The sequence below is a fragment of the Meleagris gallopavo genome, chromosome 1 (genome assembly GCF_905368555.1).
Source record: "Meleagris gallopavo chromosome 1, MGAL_WU_HG_1.1, whole genome shotgun sequence".
NCBI classification, from domain to species: Eukaryota; Metazoa; Chordata; class Aves; order Galliformes; family Phasianidae; genus Meleagris; species Meleagris gallopavo.
In genome coordinates this window covers 168,687,581-168,704,967 of record NC_139404.1, presented here as the reverse complement: position 1 = coordinate 168,704,967, position 17,387 = coordinate 168,687,581, and the positions used below count along the sequence as shown (strand labels likewise).

General features: G+C 36.0%; 1 protein-coding gene across 1 annotated transcript in view; it reads left to right on the top strand.

Annotated features, from left to right (window-relative positions):
- Positions 1-17,387, top strand: part of COG6 (component of oligomeric golgi complex 6) — a 50,002-nt gene that overhangs the window by 12,796 nt on the left and 19,819 nt on the right. The window contains exons 5-13 of the mRNA XM_010728760.4: positions 1,508-1,619; positions 3,841-3,923; positions 4,144-4,214; positions 5,239-5,332; positions 9,258-9,386; positions 9,497-9,588; positions 13,547-13,611; positions 15,530-15,621; positions 17,058-17,175. Of these exons, the coding sequence (XP_010727062.2) occupies positions 1,508-1,619; positions 3,841-3,923; positions 4,144-4,214; positions 5,239-5,332; positions 9,258-9,386; positions 9,497-9,588; positions 13,547-13,611; positions 15,530-15,621; positions 17,058-17,175 (856 nt within the window). The remainder of the gene's footprint in view (positions 1-1,507; positions 1,620-3,840; positions 3,924-4,143; positions 4,215-5,238; positions 5,333-9,257; positions 9,387-9,496; positions 9,589-13,546; positions 13,612-15,529; positions 15,622-17,057; positions 17,176-17,387) is intronic.

The following is a 17,387-nucleotide window of genomic DNA, read 5'->3' as shown; positions in this document are numbered from 1 at the left end:
CTCATCACAATAGTGTGGAAGAGGAATGTGTTGCTAAAAGCACCATCATTTGATGAAACTTGAAGCATCCATGCCTGATTTTCAATTTTGATAGCTAAGTCATAAACATGTAGGATTTTTAAACATTGTGGGGCTGCCAGTGTAAAGTGTTAACAGTCATATTTCTGTAGGACCCATGTGAAACCTAGCATGTCATTTAAAGGTGTGGAATTAAAGCATGTGAGGTTTCGGTTTTCTATTTTGTTTACATTTTTTCGGTGTGACTTCAGAAATACCAGGCTTTTTTTTTTTTTTTTAAATTATTCAGCTCAAATTTAATAAACAAACTGTTTGGGGTTTCCTGTCTTGCTCACTGTTGAATATGCTGGAGTATTGACAGTTGCAAAACATTTTATCTGACCTCTAAAAGAGTTTGTGGAGCTGCAGGGTAGGAAGGTTATTTAAGTCTGCAGCAGGGATGCCTGTTTTCTGTGCTTCTTCAGCAGAGTGCAGGCCAGACACCAGAGCTGGGTAACATAGAAGTAGCAAATAAGTAAAAACTTAATTTTCAAGCTCTAATCTTGCAAGGAAATTTAATTACAGCAGTCAGTTTTAGAAGTGTATTTGTCTGCCTTACCACTCTATAATAGCAGTGTATTTATCTTGTAGTAATTACACTGGAAGCTGAAATGGTCTTAAAGTAATAACTGAGCCCTGTTCTTCTGCAGATAACTAATTCAGTGTCTTCTCCATGTCTAGAAAAAAATGCCTATTTCATGGAATGCTATGTGCTCAAACCACAGTTTAAGCAGTTTTTCTGTTGGTATTGGAATTCCAAACTCTTCCTGTGGAATAAAACTAGATTTGAGTCCTTGTGTGGTTGTAAGGTGTGTGATGGAACACACCTGTAAAAATAAATAAATAAACAAAAATGCTGCCCATGAGAGATGGCATTTGCATATTACATCCCTGCTGTGTTTATTTCAGGAAGGGTAATCAAGAAGACAATTAACCATTACGTCTCGATTGCTTGTGAGATTAGGGAAATTGTATCCCATCTGTATATTGTTAAACAGAAATGCACCCTTCTGTAGAAAACTGGATGAATTGAATGATCGTTTTCTTGTTTTGGATTCTACAGCTTTTTATGTCTTTCTGAGAACAGGAGCTTAAAACTCATTCTTTCCGAGATGAATTGGAAAGGAGATAATTGCAATCATTAAATTGTTCAAGTACAAAGTATCCGGATTAGATCATTTCTGATACAAACACGAAGGGGATATTTTTGAAAGAATGTATTAGTTCTCAGATATGTTAACTTTACATTGTTTTTGTTCAGTAATGTATGTAAGGTAATGGAAGACTGTACATAAAGATGCGACTCAAGTGTTTGATGGCAAAAATGTCCTATTAGAATTTAATAGCGTTGGTTTCTAGCGCTTATTATATTTGCAAGAGTATGAATATGCAAAATGAATCAGAGATAAGCATTAACGGCTAATGTCCTTTTCACTTTGTTTTATTGCAGTCAGAGACTAGAAATGAAAGCACAAGTTGCAGATGCGTTCATAGCGAAATTCCAACTGACACCAGATGAAATGAACCTCCTTCGAGGCACGAAAGATGAGCCAATTACTGAGGTAACTCAGTGAACATTAAAAGCTTTGCCCCGAACTAAAATGTAAAAACATCCTAGCTGAATTGTACATGAGATCATTATTATCAGCTTGTAATTTCATTTTTTTATGGAGGAATGTACCTTTTAACACAGTGCTGAATTTCTGATGAGTTTGAAATGTGTGATGAAAGATTCTGATTGCAAGAAAGAAAACCAGCATTAAAGTCTAGTTTGCATATTGAGTTTAAGAAGCAATAAGAGCCGTTGTGTATTCCTGCACTTCAAAAAGACCTTTATGGAGCCTCACTTTTCAGCAAAGACGTTTTAAAACTACTTCATGCTCAAATAAAGCAAATGAGAAATTAATGTCCTTCACTTCTAAGTAGCACTGCTCTTGTGTGTGTGTGATAGGACAAGGGGGAATGATTTTAAACTGAGGCAAGAGAGGTTTAGGTTAGATATCAGGAGGAAGTTTTTCACACTCAGAGGTGGTGAGGCAGTGGAACAGGTTGCCCAAGGAGGCTGTGGATTCCCCATCCCTGGAGGCATTCAAGGCCAGGCTGGATGTGGCTCTGGGCAGCCTGGTCTGGTGGTTGGTGACCCTGCACATAGCAGGGGATTGGAACTGGATGATCACTGTGGTCCTTTTCAACCCAGGCCATTCTGTGATTGTGTGTGTGTGTGTGTGTGTGTTCAGTATTCAGTAATTTGGATCAATATAACGTGGAGCTTTCTCTTTATTATTTTGTTGATGAAGCTATTAGGTGCTGATTTGCTTTCAGCCACCTTCCAGAGCGTTTTTGAAAAAGTTCATTTTTTTGGTAAGGCAGCTTATTGTTCTGCAGTACGAGCACACTGAATAATGAGAGAACTGAGTATGCTTAATAGATTTTTCTTATTGTAGTTGCATAGAAACCTTCACTTAAATGCAGACTACCTGCTGAGACATAGTATCTCATTCCCACAGGCATCCTGTTCCCAGTTCAAGTATTATTGAAGACGTGAAACAGATAACCATAAACAATGCTAATGAAAGCATAAATGGAATGTGTTAAATGGTTGTGCACTTGAGTAATTGCTGTATGCTTCTGTACCAACTATTATCATAAAAAAACCTTCAGGTTTCTAAAAAGCACATTGCAAGGAACAATGATAGCAATGCTATGCTATTTACTGAGTGCTTGGTTTGCAGCAGAGCAAGGATTAATCCTTTTGGTACTTTGACCTACTACCTAAAAAATGTGCAGAAGTAACAGATAGAATCATCTCAGTGCTACTGAAGTTGCAAACTTCAGTAATAAAGTTTCAAGCACACTGATTGATTGCGGCCTACATAAAAAGCACAGACTTTGAAGTCAGACTTCAGTTTTGGGGAGATTTTATACGTATGTTTCTGGGTTTTTCTAAATACGTTATCTTCAACACAGTTGTTGCAGTGTTAAATCAATTGACTATTTTTCTTAAAATACATAATTTTATATGAGTTGAAACAAATGGGACTCTTCTGAGGCAAACTGTATTCAAGTCACAAAAGAAACAGTTACATCTCAATCTCTGGCCTCGTTTATAATGTTTGAAAGAGGACTTTGTATTGAGACCTGTTGGATAATGTTAGTAGATTTCCATTAATGCTTTAAAGTAGTAACAAAATAACCTTCTTGCTCCAACCTCAATGTCTTCTAGAAGTTTTTTTTCTTTGCTACTGTTGAAATTTTGAGATGGAAATGTTACACTGGAAATCCTGGGTTTAGTATGTTGTAAAGGCTTAATTTTTCTTAGGAGTTGTTACCTTATTATATGAAAACAAAACATAAACATAATGTAATCGTTGTGCTTTATGGTGTTTCACTTTACTCCTTAGTTGCTAGTGTTAATAAGGAGATGATAGTGCAACGTGTAGTAATACCCTCAAAATCTCCCAGAATTGTTATTAAATGTAGAATGTATGCCCTAGTACCTATGAGACAGATTAAAAACACATCTTGGTGGCTATTAAAAAAAAAATAATAATAAATTATTGCAGAAAGGAGTGATGCAATAGGAGAGGAAAATGTCACGAGGCTATTAGGATGGAATGAAGGATGAGAAGCGGCAGGGAAGCTTAAATTTACAAGCAGCACTTGGAACACAGACCTGCAAGGAACATGAAAATGAAATTAAAAGAAGGAGTATAAATTGCAAGAGGTGTGAATGAGAACTTGCTTTTTTTTTTAACACTGTATTTGTTTTATTTATTGGCTTAGGACTTTTTCAAGGCTCTGGGAAGAGTAAAACAAATTCATGATGATGTCAAGATTCTCCTCCGGACAAATCAGCAAAGGGCAGGGTGAGTGTTACTGAAATGCAAGATAACCTTTGCTAATTGCAAACAAAAGTTGCAGCAGGGTCTCGTTCTTTACTTCTCATGACCTTATGGATTATTTCACATCAAAATGAAGAACAGTAATACTTTAAAATGTTCATACTTTTAATAATGGTACTTTTCATATGTTTCTGGTAGTACTACCTAGAATAGTGTTTGCAAATAAAAATTTTCTATCTTGTAGCTTGGAAATTATGGAACAGATGGCTTTACTGCAAGAGACATCTTATGAGCGGCTTTACAGATGGACTCAAAGTAGGACTGCCATTCTTTTGTGTATGAAGATGATGACGATGATGATTCTTTTAATTCTTTGATGTGGATTGAACTCAGCAAAAACCTTTTCCAAGCTTTGGGTTTCATTCTTACTGAAAGATTTGTTCTAAAAGCTAGCTTTTATGAACTAAATGGTAATTACAGTCAGATAGTCTAAGGAAATTGTTAAGTGCATTGCATTTTAGTTTCTCACAGGTCATAAGAAAGTTCTGGTTTTTGAGAAGTGGCTTATTACTTAAAAACAAACAAAACCAACGTGTTTTAATAGAATGCTCTTCTAAATCAATATAGGTGATTATTTTTTCACATCTTCTGGATCCAAGCATCGGTCTTAGATATCACATCTAAATAGTGCAAAAGTGTAGATGCTTTTAAATTACTTTGGTCAAGACATTGACAGCAAAAGGTGTGCAAAAAGCTAGTGCAAAGGGAGATGAAATTTGTTGCCTGTTCTTCAGTTGGTACTGAAGTCTCAGATAGTGGTTGCAGTTTCATCCTAACAAAAATTCAGCATTATTATGCTGTTGTGTGTTTTAGTTCATGTGATTTCAACATTCTTTCATGGGCTTTGAAAGATTATATAGTTATGTCATTAAAGTGAAAGCACAAACAAAGAAACAAAAAACCCTCACAGCTTGGTTAAATGCTTGTTCTGTTTTTTTTTCTCAGTGATTTATCTGGGATGTGTCAATCTCTTACAAAGAAGCCTGACAGAATTTTCATGGTTGAATGATTTAACGTTTGTATGTGGGTGCAAGCAGATAATAAGCTTTCTTTCATTTTTACTTTTGTTGAGATTTGTGATGGACATCCAGTTTACAGCAAAGTACTGAGGGGAAGTTAATTACATTAATACAAACAAGGCCAGGTAGCACATTCTGGAGGCTTCAATTCGAAATCAGAAATCTTTGAATTTGTAGCCCTTTTTCTTGTTTGTCAGCCTTGTGCAAAAGGTATTGCATCGTAAAGAAGGCACTTCTTATGTTCTGTTGATATTTTATAGATGAGTGCAGGACTTTGACACAAGAATCATGTGACATTTCTCCAGTTCTCGCCCAAGCCATGGAAGCCTTACAAGACAGACCTGTTCTCTACAAGTAAGTCAGTGTTAATAACCATCTCTAACAGAAATTAGTGTTTTCAGCCTATGAAACTTGAAGACTGCAATGATTTGCAATACAAAAGACAGTGACAATTTAGTCTTCCATCAGATTTGAAAAGAAATAATAAAAACATATTCAAATTATCTAAATTCAGAAGTTTCTTTGACATAGTTATGATATAGTAGAGGTTGGACTTCTTCAAACTGTTTCTTTTATAAATAAAATGACAGACTTCTTGTTTATATCAGAATTTTTGCTGCTCTCTTTGCAGGGTTTTTCTGTAGAGAAAAAAAGCTATCCAAATCACATGATCGTCTCATTTAAATTCCCAAAGTGAAAAAAATTGATAAATGCTAATTAGCTTTTGCTGAAGCACTTCTGATAGTGAGAGCATTTTTTTAATAATGATTGTACAAATCATAATTGCAGAATGACAGATTTGTAGGGGCTGGAAGGCACCTCTAGAGGTCATGGAGTCCAGCCCCCCTGCAAAGTAGGCTGCACAGGTAGGCATCCAGATGGGTCTTGAATATCTCCAGAAAAGGAGACTTCACAGCCTCCCTGGGCAGCCTGTTCCTATGCTCCACCACCCTCACTGTGAAGGAGTATTGGAAGCACATTGATGCAGAGCTTCCTGCTTCAGTTTATGGCTGTTTCCTCTCGTCCTCTCCCCACAGTCCACTGAAAAGAGGTTGACCATTTCTCCTTGTCTCCGGCACTTAAGATACTTAGAAACATTAATCGGATCCCCTCTGAGGAGAATGGAAGACAAGCATAGAGGTGCTTAGATACATAGTAGTCCTCGGTTCTTGTTCAGAATTTAATGTAAATTAAATGGTAGTTTGTAGACAACCACGAGGTGGCACTCTAAGAACTGTTTATATTGGAGTGACCATATACCTGAGGAGATACTGTTTTACTGTTAGTTCTGGTACATTTCGCTTCTTTGATTTTGAGATTCGGTTTTGATTTTGTTCCTTACACGCTTTGCAGCCAGCTGCTACATTAGGCTGAAGTGAGGGGTTGGAGAGCTCTTTTTTTTTGTTTTTTTTTGCAGTCTGTCCTCCGAGTCCTTTCTTACAGCTGCATAGGATCATTCACATTTCATAGGGTTCTTTATAAATATGTTTTGTATTTTCTGCAATAAATATTTTGTTAAATGGTGCTACTTTCAACTTTGTAAAACTGTAGTTTTGCTCTTTTAAACTGACTGAAAACAGCAAAAACTAAAACTAAAGTATCTTCTGCTTAAACCCACAGCTGTCTAGTTTAAAATGAATCTGCAATAGAGACTTTATTTTTTTTTCCTGACTTCTTATAAACAATGTTACCAAAGTTTAAAAAGAAATAAATGATAGGACACTTTATTTTCTCCCAGAATGGCAAAAGTAAACGATACTGTAAAAGGTGGAACCATGTCTTTCTTACCATAGATAACTACTGTCAAAAGTGCAGTACTGATGCTTTGTATTTTAAATCTAAAGATAGCTTATATACTTTTGTATATTCTAACTCCTGAGCTTGAAATATAAAAACTAGGTCATAGAAGAAAATAACTTTTAATTGCAGTTATTCATATAAGTATAAGGTAAACCTAGCTTCCCTTCCAAATTACTGTACCAGCATCTGATAAAAGTTGTGATTTGATTGGATAAAAGAGAAAAGAACAGTTTAGAAACAAGACAACATAAATAAGTAAACAAGAATTTGTGATGTTAATTTTGAGGTGACAGAAAGATTGTACCCTAGGTGGCCTTTTGAAAACTAAGTACAGATCTGAAAAATATATTTCACTTTGTTTTTTACTTCATACTTCTAACAGAAACATGGAAAACTGTTTAATAGATACTACATGGAGTTATAGCTCAAAGCAGCATTCCTCTTCCATCCTCCACCCTGATTTCCACAGCTTTTCCACTGCCTTCTTCCTCCCCTCACAAATGATTATTATTACATTACTGTATTGTTATTTTTTTTTAAGTTGGACCTGGACTGAAAAGAGTTTAAATGTTGTTTTCTTCACCTAAAATAGTACTAAATAGTGTGTTTCTAGTACAAATAATTGTTACTAATTAATTTTTATGCATGTAGGATTTCAGCATTGTCATCTCCTATTCTACTGCGACCAAATTGAAAACGAGTTGTATTTTCCTTTTTTTAAACCAAAATTACCATTAATAACTGCTGCATTCAAATCAAACAGGTCTTACAATCTCACTGTTATATTATCCTGCTGTATTTGTAATGACGTAGCTGATTTTTTGGGGGGAAAGGGGAAAGCTTGTCTGCTTTCTCCTAACATCAGAGCTGCAACGCTGCTATTCCTGGACTGTGGGTGGTCAATGGATTCTAGATTTCTCTCGTATTTAACTGCATAAATTTTATAAGTAATGATTGATAAAAAGCTTGTTTTTTAAAAAAACAAACAAACACAAAGTATATCTTTACTCTGAGTAAGAAAGCACAGTATACGAAGAATACTGAAAAAGAAATTTCAAGGTTCTTCACTCTGCTCCCCCCTTTGATAGTAACTTAGATGAAAAAAAGAACAAAAATGAATGATTAATTAAACTATTTATAGTATAAGAAAAATCTAATTGAACTTGAAACGTGTACAACACAGTGTATTATTTCCCTTTGTATTCTGTCCTTCATGTCTGTTTAATTGTGAGCATGCTACTTATTTAATTTCAGTCAGTGAGTAACATACTTTGTATTATTATTATTTTACTTTTGTATCTGTTCAGCTACTGGGTGTCATGGGGAAGTGATACCAAGCCTACTCTTTGGCATTTCTTCTGTTACGTTGGGAAAATATGCTGTTGGTTTTTTTCTTTTTCCTCATTGTAGTTTGTGGATCGTGTGCAAAATACTTAAATTCTGTTCTTCAAAGAAGTAATTGTTCCACTGCTTTCTAAATTCCTGTTTCTAACCAGATAAATCAAGGATGTTAGCAGTGTTCATTTTGGGCCTATCAGCTGTTATTGTGCTTTAGCCCCAACAGGAAAGTAGCCTTCTCCAAAAATGAGCTGTGTACTTTCTAGGTACCTTCTCTATTACCAGAATGCCATTTGAGATTATGCAGTCTGAGTTCCAATTATCCGTGCTTTAAATATGTAACTGAGATTGATTTGATTGACACGAAACACTCATGTGCAGATAACTTTGTCACTGCTAGTCCTCTGGTGATCTAGAGGAAGGAGGAAGCCTCATTGTGGCATTGATTTGCTTCTTCTGTTGTTCAGTTGTGGACCACATGTGAACAGGAGTCCCAGACCTGTCAATACATAAGCATGTACTGTGCAAAAATTGAAATGATTTTTCATTTATTTATTTGTGTGTGGTGGAAGGGTCAAGGAAAAACCATCTATAATTTTTGTTATGTAGAGTCAATGATGTCAGGAATTTTTGAATGCTGTGTAGTAGAAGCATTGGTGCATGTTTTTTAGAACTATAGAAATGATGACTTCACAGAATCATAGAATCACCAAGGTTGGAAAAGAACTTCAAGATCATCCAGTCCAACCATCTACCTATCACCTATAGTTTTCTCTAAACCATTCTCTCAACACAAAATCCAAACATTCCTTGAACACCTCCAGGGTCGGTGACTCCACCACCTCCCTGGGCAGCCCATTCCAGTGCCTGACCACACTTTCAGAGAAGTAGTATTTCCTAACATCCAGCCTGAATCTCCCCCGGCACAGCTTGAAGCCATTCCCTCTAGTCCTATCACCAGTTACATGAGAGAAGAGGCCGACCCCAGCTCACTACAACCTCCCTTCAGGTAGTTAACAGAGAGCAATAAGGTCTCCCCTGAGCCTCCTCTTCTCCAGACTGTGAAACTGAAGAGATTAAATGTGATAACGTGAACTATTGTATTTTATCCATTTTCATTTTGATTTCTCTTTGATAACAGGTACACTCTAGATGAGTTTGGAACAGCTCGAAGGAGTGCTGTAGTCCGTGGCTTTATAGATGCTCTCACCAGAGGAGGTCTAGGAGGTACTCCCCGCCCTATTGAAATGCACTCCCATGATCCTCTGAGGTACTGTACTGAGAACGTATTAGGAATAATCCTTCTTTTTGCCTGTTCACACTTTGAATCCCTCACACCATGAACCCCTGATTCATGCGGAAATTTCTGTCTTTATTCAGGTATGTAGGAGACATGCTGGCCTGGTTGCATCAAGCTACAGCTTCTGAAAAAGAACATCTAGAAGCTATATTAAAGCTTGTAACTATTCAAGGTAGTACTTGATTTCAAAATATATATTGGGAAGTGATAAGAAAGTAAATTAAGAAGCGTGAATGGGTTTAAGTTTTGAGAGTTAAGTTTTCGTTTTCCTGGAATTAACTTCACAATATAATATGGTTGCATTTTGTCAGAAATCCTTACCAAAGCAGAATATTTCAAATTGCATTCTTTTCATTTAACTATACTTATAATAGGTTTACACTAAATTTACAAAGAGACATTTTGTACTGTAGCTGAGAGTTCAAAATTGTCCATAAGCTGTAAGTATATCTCTCTGAACACATTATCGTAAGGTTATTTTTTGAGAATTGTTGTTCCTTGCTCTGTTCCTTCTGTGCTACAAATAAGGGAATTTTCATGTGTCAAGTAATAGGTTTCTGAAGGTCAAAGTAGGCCACTGTACATACAGCTAATAACAAATATCTCATTTATGAATGAAATGATAGATTCTCATGCAGATATCTCAGCAGTTTTTCTCTTTTATGTATGTTGGACCATGATTTGAGAACTTTTTTTCAGTAGAAGCTGTAATGTGATTGGCCTCTACAGCTTCAGCCAGACTTACTAAACAAATAAAACGTTTGCTCAGTTGTAACAAACAAGCAAGAGCTTACATTTGATCTGTATTTTTGGTGAGTTTTTCAGATCATGAGTTTTAATTGAGTCCTGATTTGGGATTTAAAGTTAATATGCATTCTCATTTTCCTTATTGCTAAAAATACAAAGTAGTTTTTGTAATTAAAGGTATATTAAAGGTATATGAGCATGGAGGCTGTTTGAAGGAGGTAGGAACTGTAAATCAAGCAGGAAAGAAATGTTGTTTTTTAACCACAGTTACTAGAGAAGTTAATTTAATTTGCTGGCAGTATCTCAGAGAGACAATAAAGTAGGCCTCACGATGGTTGTATGGTAGAGAAAAAAACACGATAATTCTGATTTAATGCTTCTATTGTAACTGGGGAGTCTTTCAGGAAAAGTTGGCCACGCAGGAGATGGTACTGTATCTGATTCTGCAGTTGGCTGTGCTATTGCCCAGTCTTCCGTTCTGTTCTGAAGTTATCCCACCTCTTTGTGCAGTGCTTATCTAACTACAGAATCCTTCAGTCTTCTGGCAGGAAGTCGGACTGAGATGCTGTGACCTTCTAAGCAGATATAGTTAGAGAATTTCGGCCATAAGTCAGAGTAAACTACTTGAGAATACAGAGAATAGAAACATTTACAGGAAAAAAAAATTCCAAAAAAATCATCAGATCAAAACTTCTTTCCAAGAGTCCAATATAAACAAAATATTAATTATTGGAAGCAAAAATAGTATAAGCAAACACATGTTTTTGTGCTTTGCCATCACTGTTACCTACTTTTCAGAAAAGGTAAAGAGGGATTCTTCTCTTCACACTGGGGCCAGCAAAGCCTGGAAGATGCATCTGTTAACTATTCCTCTGCATCTTTGGAAAAAATTCTGATGATGAGCATGGTTGTAGGATAAGATCTATAAGATGAAACAGTACTTAACAGGATACCACTGAGTATGGCAAGAACCTTTAAGTGGGAAGTAAGTACAGCTTTATGGTTCAGATTAAATAGATTGAGGTTATATGCTTCATGTGAAAACTGCTCCTAGTCTGGGACTGATGAGTGTGTACAGTGTGTGCGGTGCTGGGAGATTTGAGGTGAATTATCTATATTGTTGTACAGTCTTCAGGTTGCAAGGGCTGCAGCAGAAGTTAAGTTAGTTTAACTTGTCCATTTAAAAGTGGACATCTTGTTGATTTGTGATTATAGATAATGAGAGTGATTTGCTTTCCAGAAGGCTAATCTTCCTAACAAAAGATAGCTCTGATAGAGGCGTTTCTGGAGACTCTTCATCAAAACTGTTTTATTTTCTTTTTCCCTGTTCCCTGTAGAGGGAGACCGTGCAGCTAGCATAGAGTAGATGAGGAATTTTGAAGGTGAAATGTAGGGAAACACTATCTCACCTATACTAGGTCAGTCAAATGCTTTTTATCTCTAGTTTCACTTTGAATATTTTTTTTTTTTGGAGGTGGAACTGTTTTTATTATTTGAAGTCAGGAATCTCTGAGTTCAAATCATTGTTAAGTCCTCCTTACAAGCCCTATGTAATTTCAGGACTATGGAGAAGATGTTGAGTTGCATTGGCAAAATATCTTCCACCTCTCTTTATAAAAGAAAAAAGAAAAAAGCGACTTGTCTGTCTGTGGATGGAGACAGATGTAGATTGGTCCCAGTGGAAGAAGACCTGTGCATACCATTTTGGAGAGCTGTTTGCTATTTTGACTTCAGAAAGAACAGAATCTACAGCCTATAACGAAGTACTGCTGAGTAACTTGAAGAGCTTTAAAATCATAAGCTTGCAAACATTAGCCCCTGAAAATTTATCTGGCCGAAAAAGCCATTAAAATGTTAAGCATTGCAAAATTCAGAATAGGTCAATGATTTTATGTTGTTCTGGACCTGAAAGTGATTTTGCATCTCTTAAGAGTTGTTTAATCTTAATTCTTCCATGTCACTGTGACTTGCTAATAATTGCAATGCTTATATAATCAATTGTGTTGGAAGATTTCTTTTTGCTTTTTGCTAAGGCTAAAATACTCTAATTAGATCTGAAAGTGTATGTGATGGCACAAGCATACGATATACCAAAATTGTAATTCCATGTTCCTTGCTATTTGAACTTGTTTATTTTTGCAGCTAAAATTTCATACCCAAGAACTTGTTAATGAGTCAGTCTGGCTGAGAAACATGATTGCAGAGATGTGCTTGTTATATTGATGAACCAGAAAAAGGTGGCTGTTCCTACCAAAGAAATATGTAAATTATTAGGATGTGCTGGGGAGTTAGCCATGGTGTAACAGGCCATGAACCTTGTGGTTTGTAATCTTGCTTTTTCCATAAGTATCAATACATAAATATATAAACATATTTTTATGACTGTATGAATTTAGAACGTTGAAGTTCTTAGCTATGACCACCTTACTGAATTTAGTTGCTTATGTGGTTTTTCACCTGTCTTGATGTAAAGAGGCATTGTCACACGTCTCTAATCTTCTACAGTTTTTTTCTTTGAGCGGTAATCTCTTTTAGTGTGAAACAAGATCTGTAGAATACAGCTTCAGGTTGCCTGATTTTTATCACAGTCAGTTTGTTTACTGTTCATTGCATGGGTCCCATCTGAAGATGAACTCCTGTTGACAAGTTTTAAATTAGAATTAAACTATTGCTGTCTCCATAAATCTATTCCGAGTTGTTACTGAAGTGAGAGCTTGAAGATCTGTTGCTTTCAGTTTGATTGATTTATGACAGTGCTGGTTGCCATGCAACAATTAATTTTGTGTTTCATGATAAGACAGGGCAATATTCTCTTTCATATATAGTTTGTTCTCTGATAGATTAGTTTCAACTGCTGCTAGGGAGGAAGCACTTGCTAATGCTGTGGTACACTACAGTGATATGTGATGTAAGTTGTAACAGTGCCATGAGCACGTCGCTGTCAGACGTGTATTTGCAGTTCAGGCCTTTCATAATGGTAGGTACTGTTGCTCCTTAAGCATCTTACTCCTCCCCCCCCTCCTTTTTTTTCCTTTAGCTGCAAAAAGTGCTGATGTTGAGCATCACTGTGACTGTTTCTGGGTAAAACATTTTTCTTCCAATTGTTCCTTCTCTCTCAAATCCCCAGGCTCTGTGTTGTGCTAGGAAGCAATTGCGTAGCATAAGGTAATGAGTCTTCAGGACTGTTTTGTCATGCAACTATTTCTTAATGGTTAGATTTGAAGTTCAGTGGAGGTATAAACTAGTCTTGTGAAGAAAAGAACGTGCCGTTCATAATGTTTTTTATGGAGGAGTAGCTCTAACATTTGTTTATTTGTTTTATAGTCTTGAAGAAAAGAGAATTAAATTTGCATAATCTTAGTGTGTGCTTGCATTCACTGTAGGTGTGGAAGAAAATATTCAAGAAGTAGTTGGGCACATCACTGAAGGTGTTTGCAGGCCTCTAAAGGTATGGGATCTTGGTTTTCTTAGTACTCTCTATATATTAAAACAAAATCTGTTATTCTTTCTCAGAACATTTCTACAGTGTATTGTCATTGTTCCTTGGTTAAGAGTGGATTCTCAGTGTTGAAAATTATAGTGCCCTTCAAAAGGGTTCTGTAGTTCATGGGAATGTAGTTAGTGTTCTAATTAGAAGTAGTCATACAGTGAGAGGCGCTAGGATACTAAATCTGTATCTTGATCTGTTTTGCTTTTCCTGAAGTTCAGTGGTACTTACTTGCAAAAATTTACCTTAGGATAAGAATATGGGAACAGATGTAGTTGATCAGATGGAAAATCATTTTAACTTAGTACCCTGTTTTTGGTCATGCCCATGTTACTTTCTTAAATGATGTTGAGGAATTGTGGCAAGATTATTCTGCAGAATAGCTTCCTCAACTGTCTGTGGGCTTACTAAGGATTTACTGAACCACAGCTACTGTCTTTGTATTTAATAGAGCTCAGTAGATTTTTCTTTCATGAATGTGTCAAGCTGGTATAAAATGCTGGTGTTCACAACATACCTAGCAAGAGGGAAGTGCACAGCTTAACTTCTTGAAAAATCAATTCCTGTTGATTTTGTTTTGTTTAGTAACTCTAACTCTTGAGTATTGAAAGAAACCATGAAAAACTGTTTCTTAGTTGACATCTTTTTACTTTTCTCTGGACCACTTTTAGTTCTACAGCATTCTTTAAGATTTCTTCAAGCTGTAGTCTCTCCAAGGGGCTGTAATATACTCCTGTCCAAATATCCTTCTATGCAACACTGAAAATGGGTGTGTGTGTGTATATATATATACATATATGTATATACACACACACACACACACACACACACATATAATTTTATACTCTTCTGTACATACATATGAATTGGAGAATAAAGTACAGCTGAATGTTAAAATTAACTTTGTGCATTTGCAGATAAGAGTCAAAAATTATTCTTCATTTTTGGTCTCAAACTTGGATGCAAAGGGAATCTTAGTTGATTCTCTCTGCAACTGGCTCTGCCAAGAAGGCACTGCTGCACATTGTGCTCCACTAAACAGCAGACAAATAACTTGGAGATTGATGGTGGTCTGTATGTAGCCCTTTCACACACAGGCATGTGGGAGAATAGTGCAGTGATAAGTCACTGACTTTCACTGCTTCATAAGCGCCAGAGCTTGACCTTGGGACAGCTTTTTATGAGTGAATTGAGACTGTGTGTACCATGGAGACAAGACATCAACTGTCCAAGTGTAAAGAAATTCAGCACTGTTTTGGTCTGTGTCAGCAATATCTCCTGGTTGAGATAAACAGTCAACATAGCTGCTTGTTAGTTATAAAAATACCTACTTACATACTGGTGGCAGATATGTGATATCTCCTTTAAGTAAAGGAGAGATGAATTCAGACGAAATGGTGTCTTTTGAGTAGAATGCCTAGTGCTTTGAATATTCCAAATTACTGCATGGAGCTCAAGATCCGTGGTTATAGTTTAGGGATTCTGCAGCTGTTCTTGCTCTGTTCAGTGCTGAGAAGAATTCCAATACTGGTGTTAATCCATAAAATAATCTCAGTATTTTGAAATTTTCAGTAACAAGGTGCAACAAAAACTTATGGGGGAATATTTGGGGGCAAGGGGATTATTTCATTTTATATTTTAAGAATCTTTTAAAGAAGCAGCTGCTTGTTTTTTTTTTTTTTACCCAGAGACTTGGCAACCCCAAAAATATTTTGGTTCAAGAATAAAGTTACAGTTAAATGGACATCCTCTCTTGTTGATTTTTTTTTTTTTTTTCCCATTTAATGTGTTTCTTAAAAGTCAGCATTGTGTTATACGTCAAATGATAGAGGTTGTCTTTTAGAATGTATGACCTGAAGAATGTCTGCTTATTCTGCAGGTTAGGATTGAGCAGGTGATTGTTGCTGAGCCAGGAGCAGTTTTACTGTACAAGATTTCTAATCTTCTCAAGTTCTACCACCATACAATCAGGTATGCAAAGCTACAAAATATGTTAAGGATGTCTTTCTTTTTATTGTAAATATAATGATTAGAATAGTAGAAAGGTTTTTCTTGGCCTTAGTCTTTGTTGTGTACTACACAGTCAGGGAGAAATGTGCATGATACCAAGCAAATGTCATTTGTCTGTTGTTACTCCTCAATTCCTACAGAGTCTGCTTTGGAATATAGCATTGATTTGAAAAATAAAAAAGGAATCTTTTATTACTTCTCCATCTGGATGCCAATAGTATGTTAAAAAACTCCAGCAAGCATCTAAGGTGACAGTCAGCTATCCCTTGGAAAAAATGCTAGAATTAAATTCTCTCTAGAAATTCAATTTTTTTTCTTCCCTAGATAGCTGTGTTTGGATACCACTTTTTCTGATTGTGCACTTGCATTTTCCTGTTGAAAAGATGCATTTCCTCTTGAACAGCAAGATTCTGTATCTTGCTGTTCAAGGTTTACCAGTTATCTTCCAACCTTTTAAGTGTCCCTTAGAACAATGAAACAGGAGAAGAATCAGAATCACTGCTGTTTATAGATAGTGGCATTTGCAATACTTGATATTGGTTAGAAAGAGCAATAGCAAGAAAATGTTCCTCCATAATCATGTACTAAAGTGCTGAGAATTTGGGTCACTAGTGCTATGATTTGAGCTCATGTTCAGTATTCAGGTATTGGATGGAATGGAGTAAATGGTTCTTGGTCATCTACTGCTGCATTTAAATCCTGCAAGTGTGATGGAACTGCAGGTTTCTGGTAGAATAGATAGGGGACTTTTTTTCTTTCATAATATTGAGCAAAACATATTTTATTCCTATTCTTACTGTCAAAACAGCTGTAAGATTTTTCGCTGTCATTTTTCTGTCCCCAAAGTCTGTTTCCCAATAGTTATAAAGCAACTGAAAATGCAATGTTAAAATGGAAGGTCTGAGGCAGTCTTACCTGTTACTTTTTTTCCTGTAAGTGATGTATAGTTTAAAGTTCATTGAAGTACCACCTGTTAGCTGAATAATTTCCTCTGTATACAGGAAGCGTGCCCGATTGATGAAAAGAAAATCCAGTTTGACATATAACCCATTAAATGCAACAAGATTCTGAAAATAACTGAAGTATTCTGAAGATCAAGCAACAGGAATTAGCCCTATTATGATGCAATGACATTTTTATCTGACATTTTTGTAGCTTAGAAGTATTTTTACTTGAGACAAAAGTGCTAAAGTTTAGATAGACTACACTTAAAAGTTGTATCTGCTTGATGGTGTGGTTAATTGTGCTTGTTCTCATAGTCATCTTAGTACGCATATCTTGAAAGCCAGCATGGCTTTTCTTACAGTTCCTACATTTTCAGCTTTGAAAAATTTATACATGAAATGCTTCTGAAGTATCTGACCTTGCCATATAGTTAATCTCTGTTTTGTTTTCAGTGCTATTGTAGGAAACAGTGCAGCCACACTACTGACAACAATAGAAGAAATGCATTTGTTGAGTAAGAAGATATTCTTTAACAGCTTGAGTCTTCATGCGAGTAAACTAATGGACAAGGTTTGTTTCAAAATGATGCAGCTTTCATGTTTTCAATCTCATGTTTTCATTTTCCTTTTATCTGGCAAGATTATTAGATGAATGGCTGCTTTAGAATTCAATTTTTCCTAAAATTGAATTTATTTTTTTTTTGGTTTCTATGTCCTGGCTATAGAATTCCATAAAAAAGCCTGCACATCTGTGTTTTAATTCTTTTATTACTGTTAGTAAAT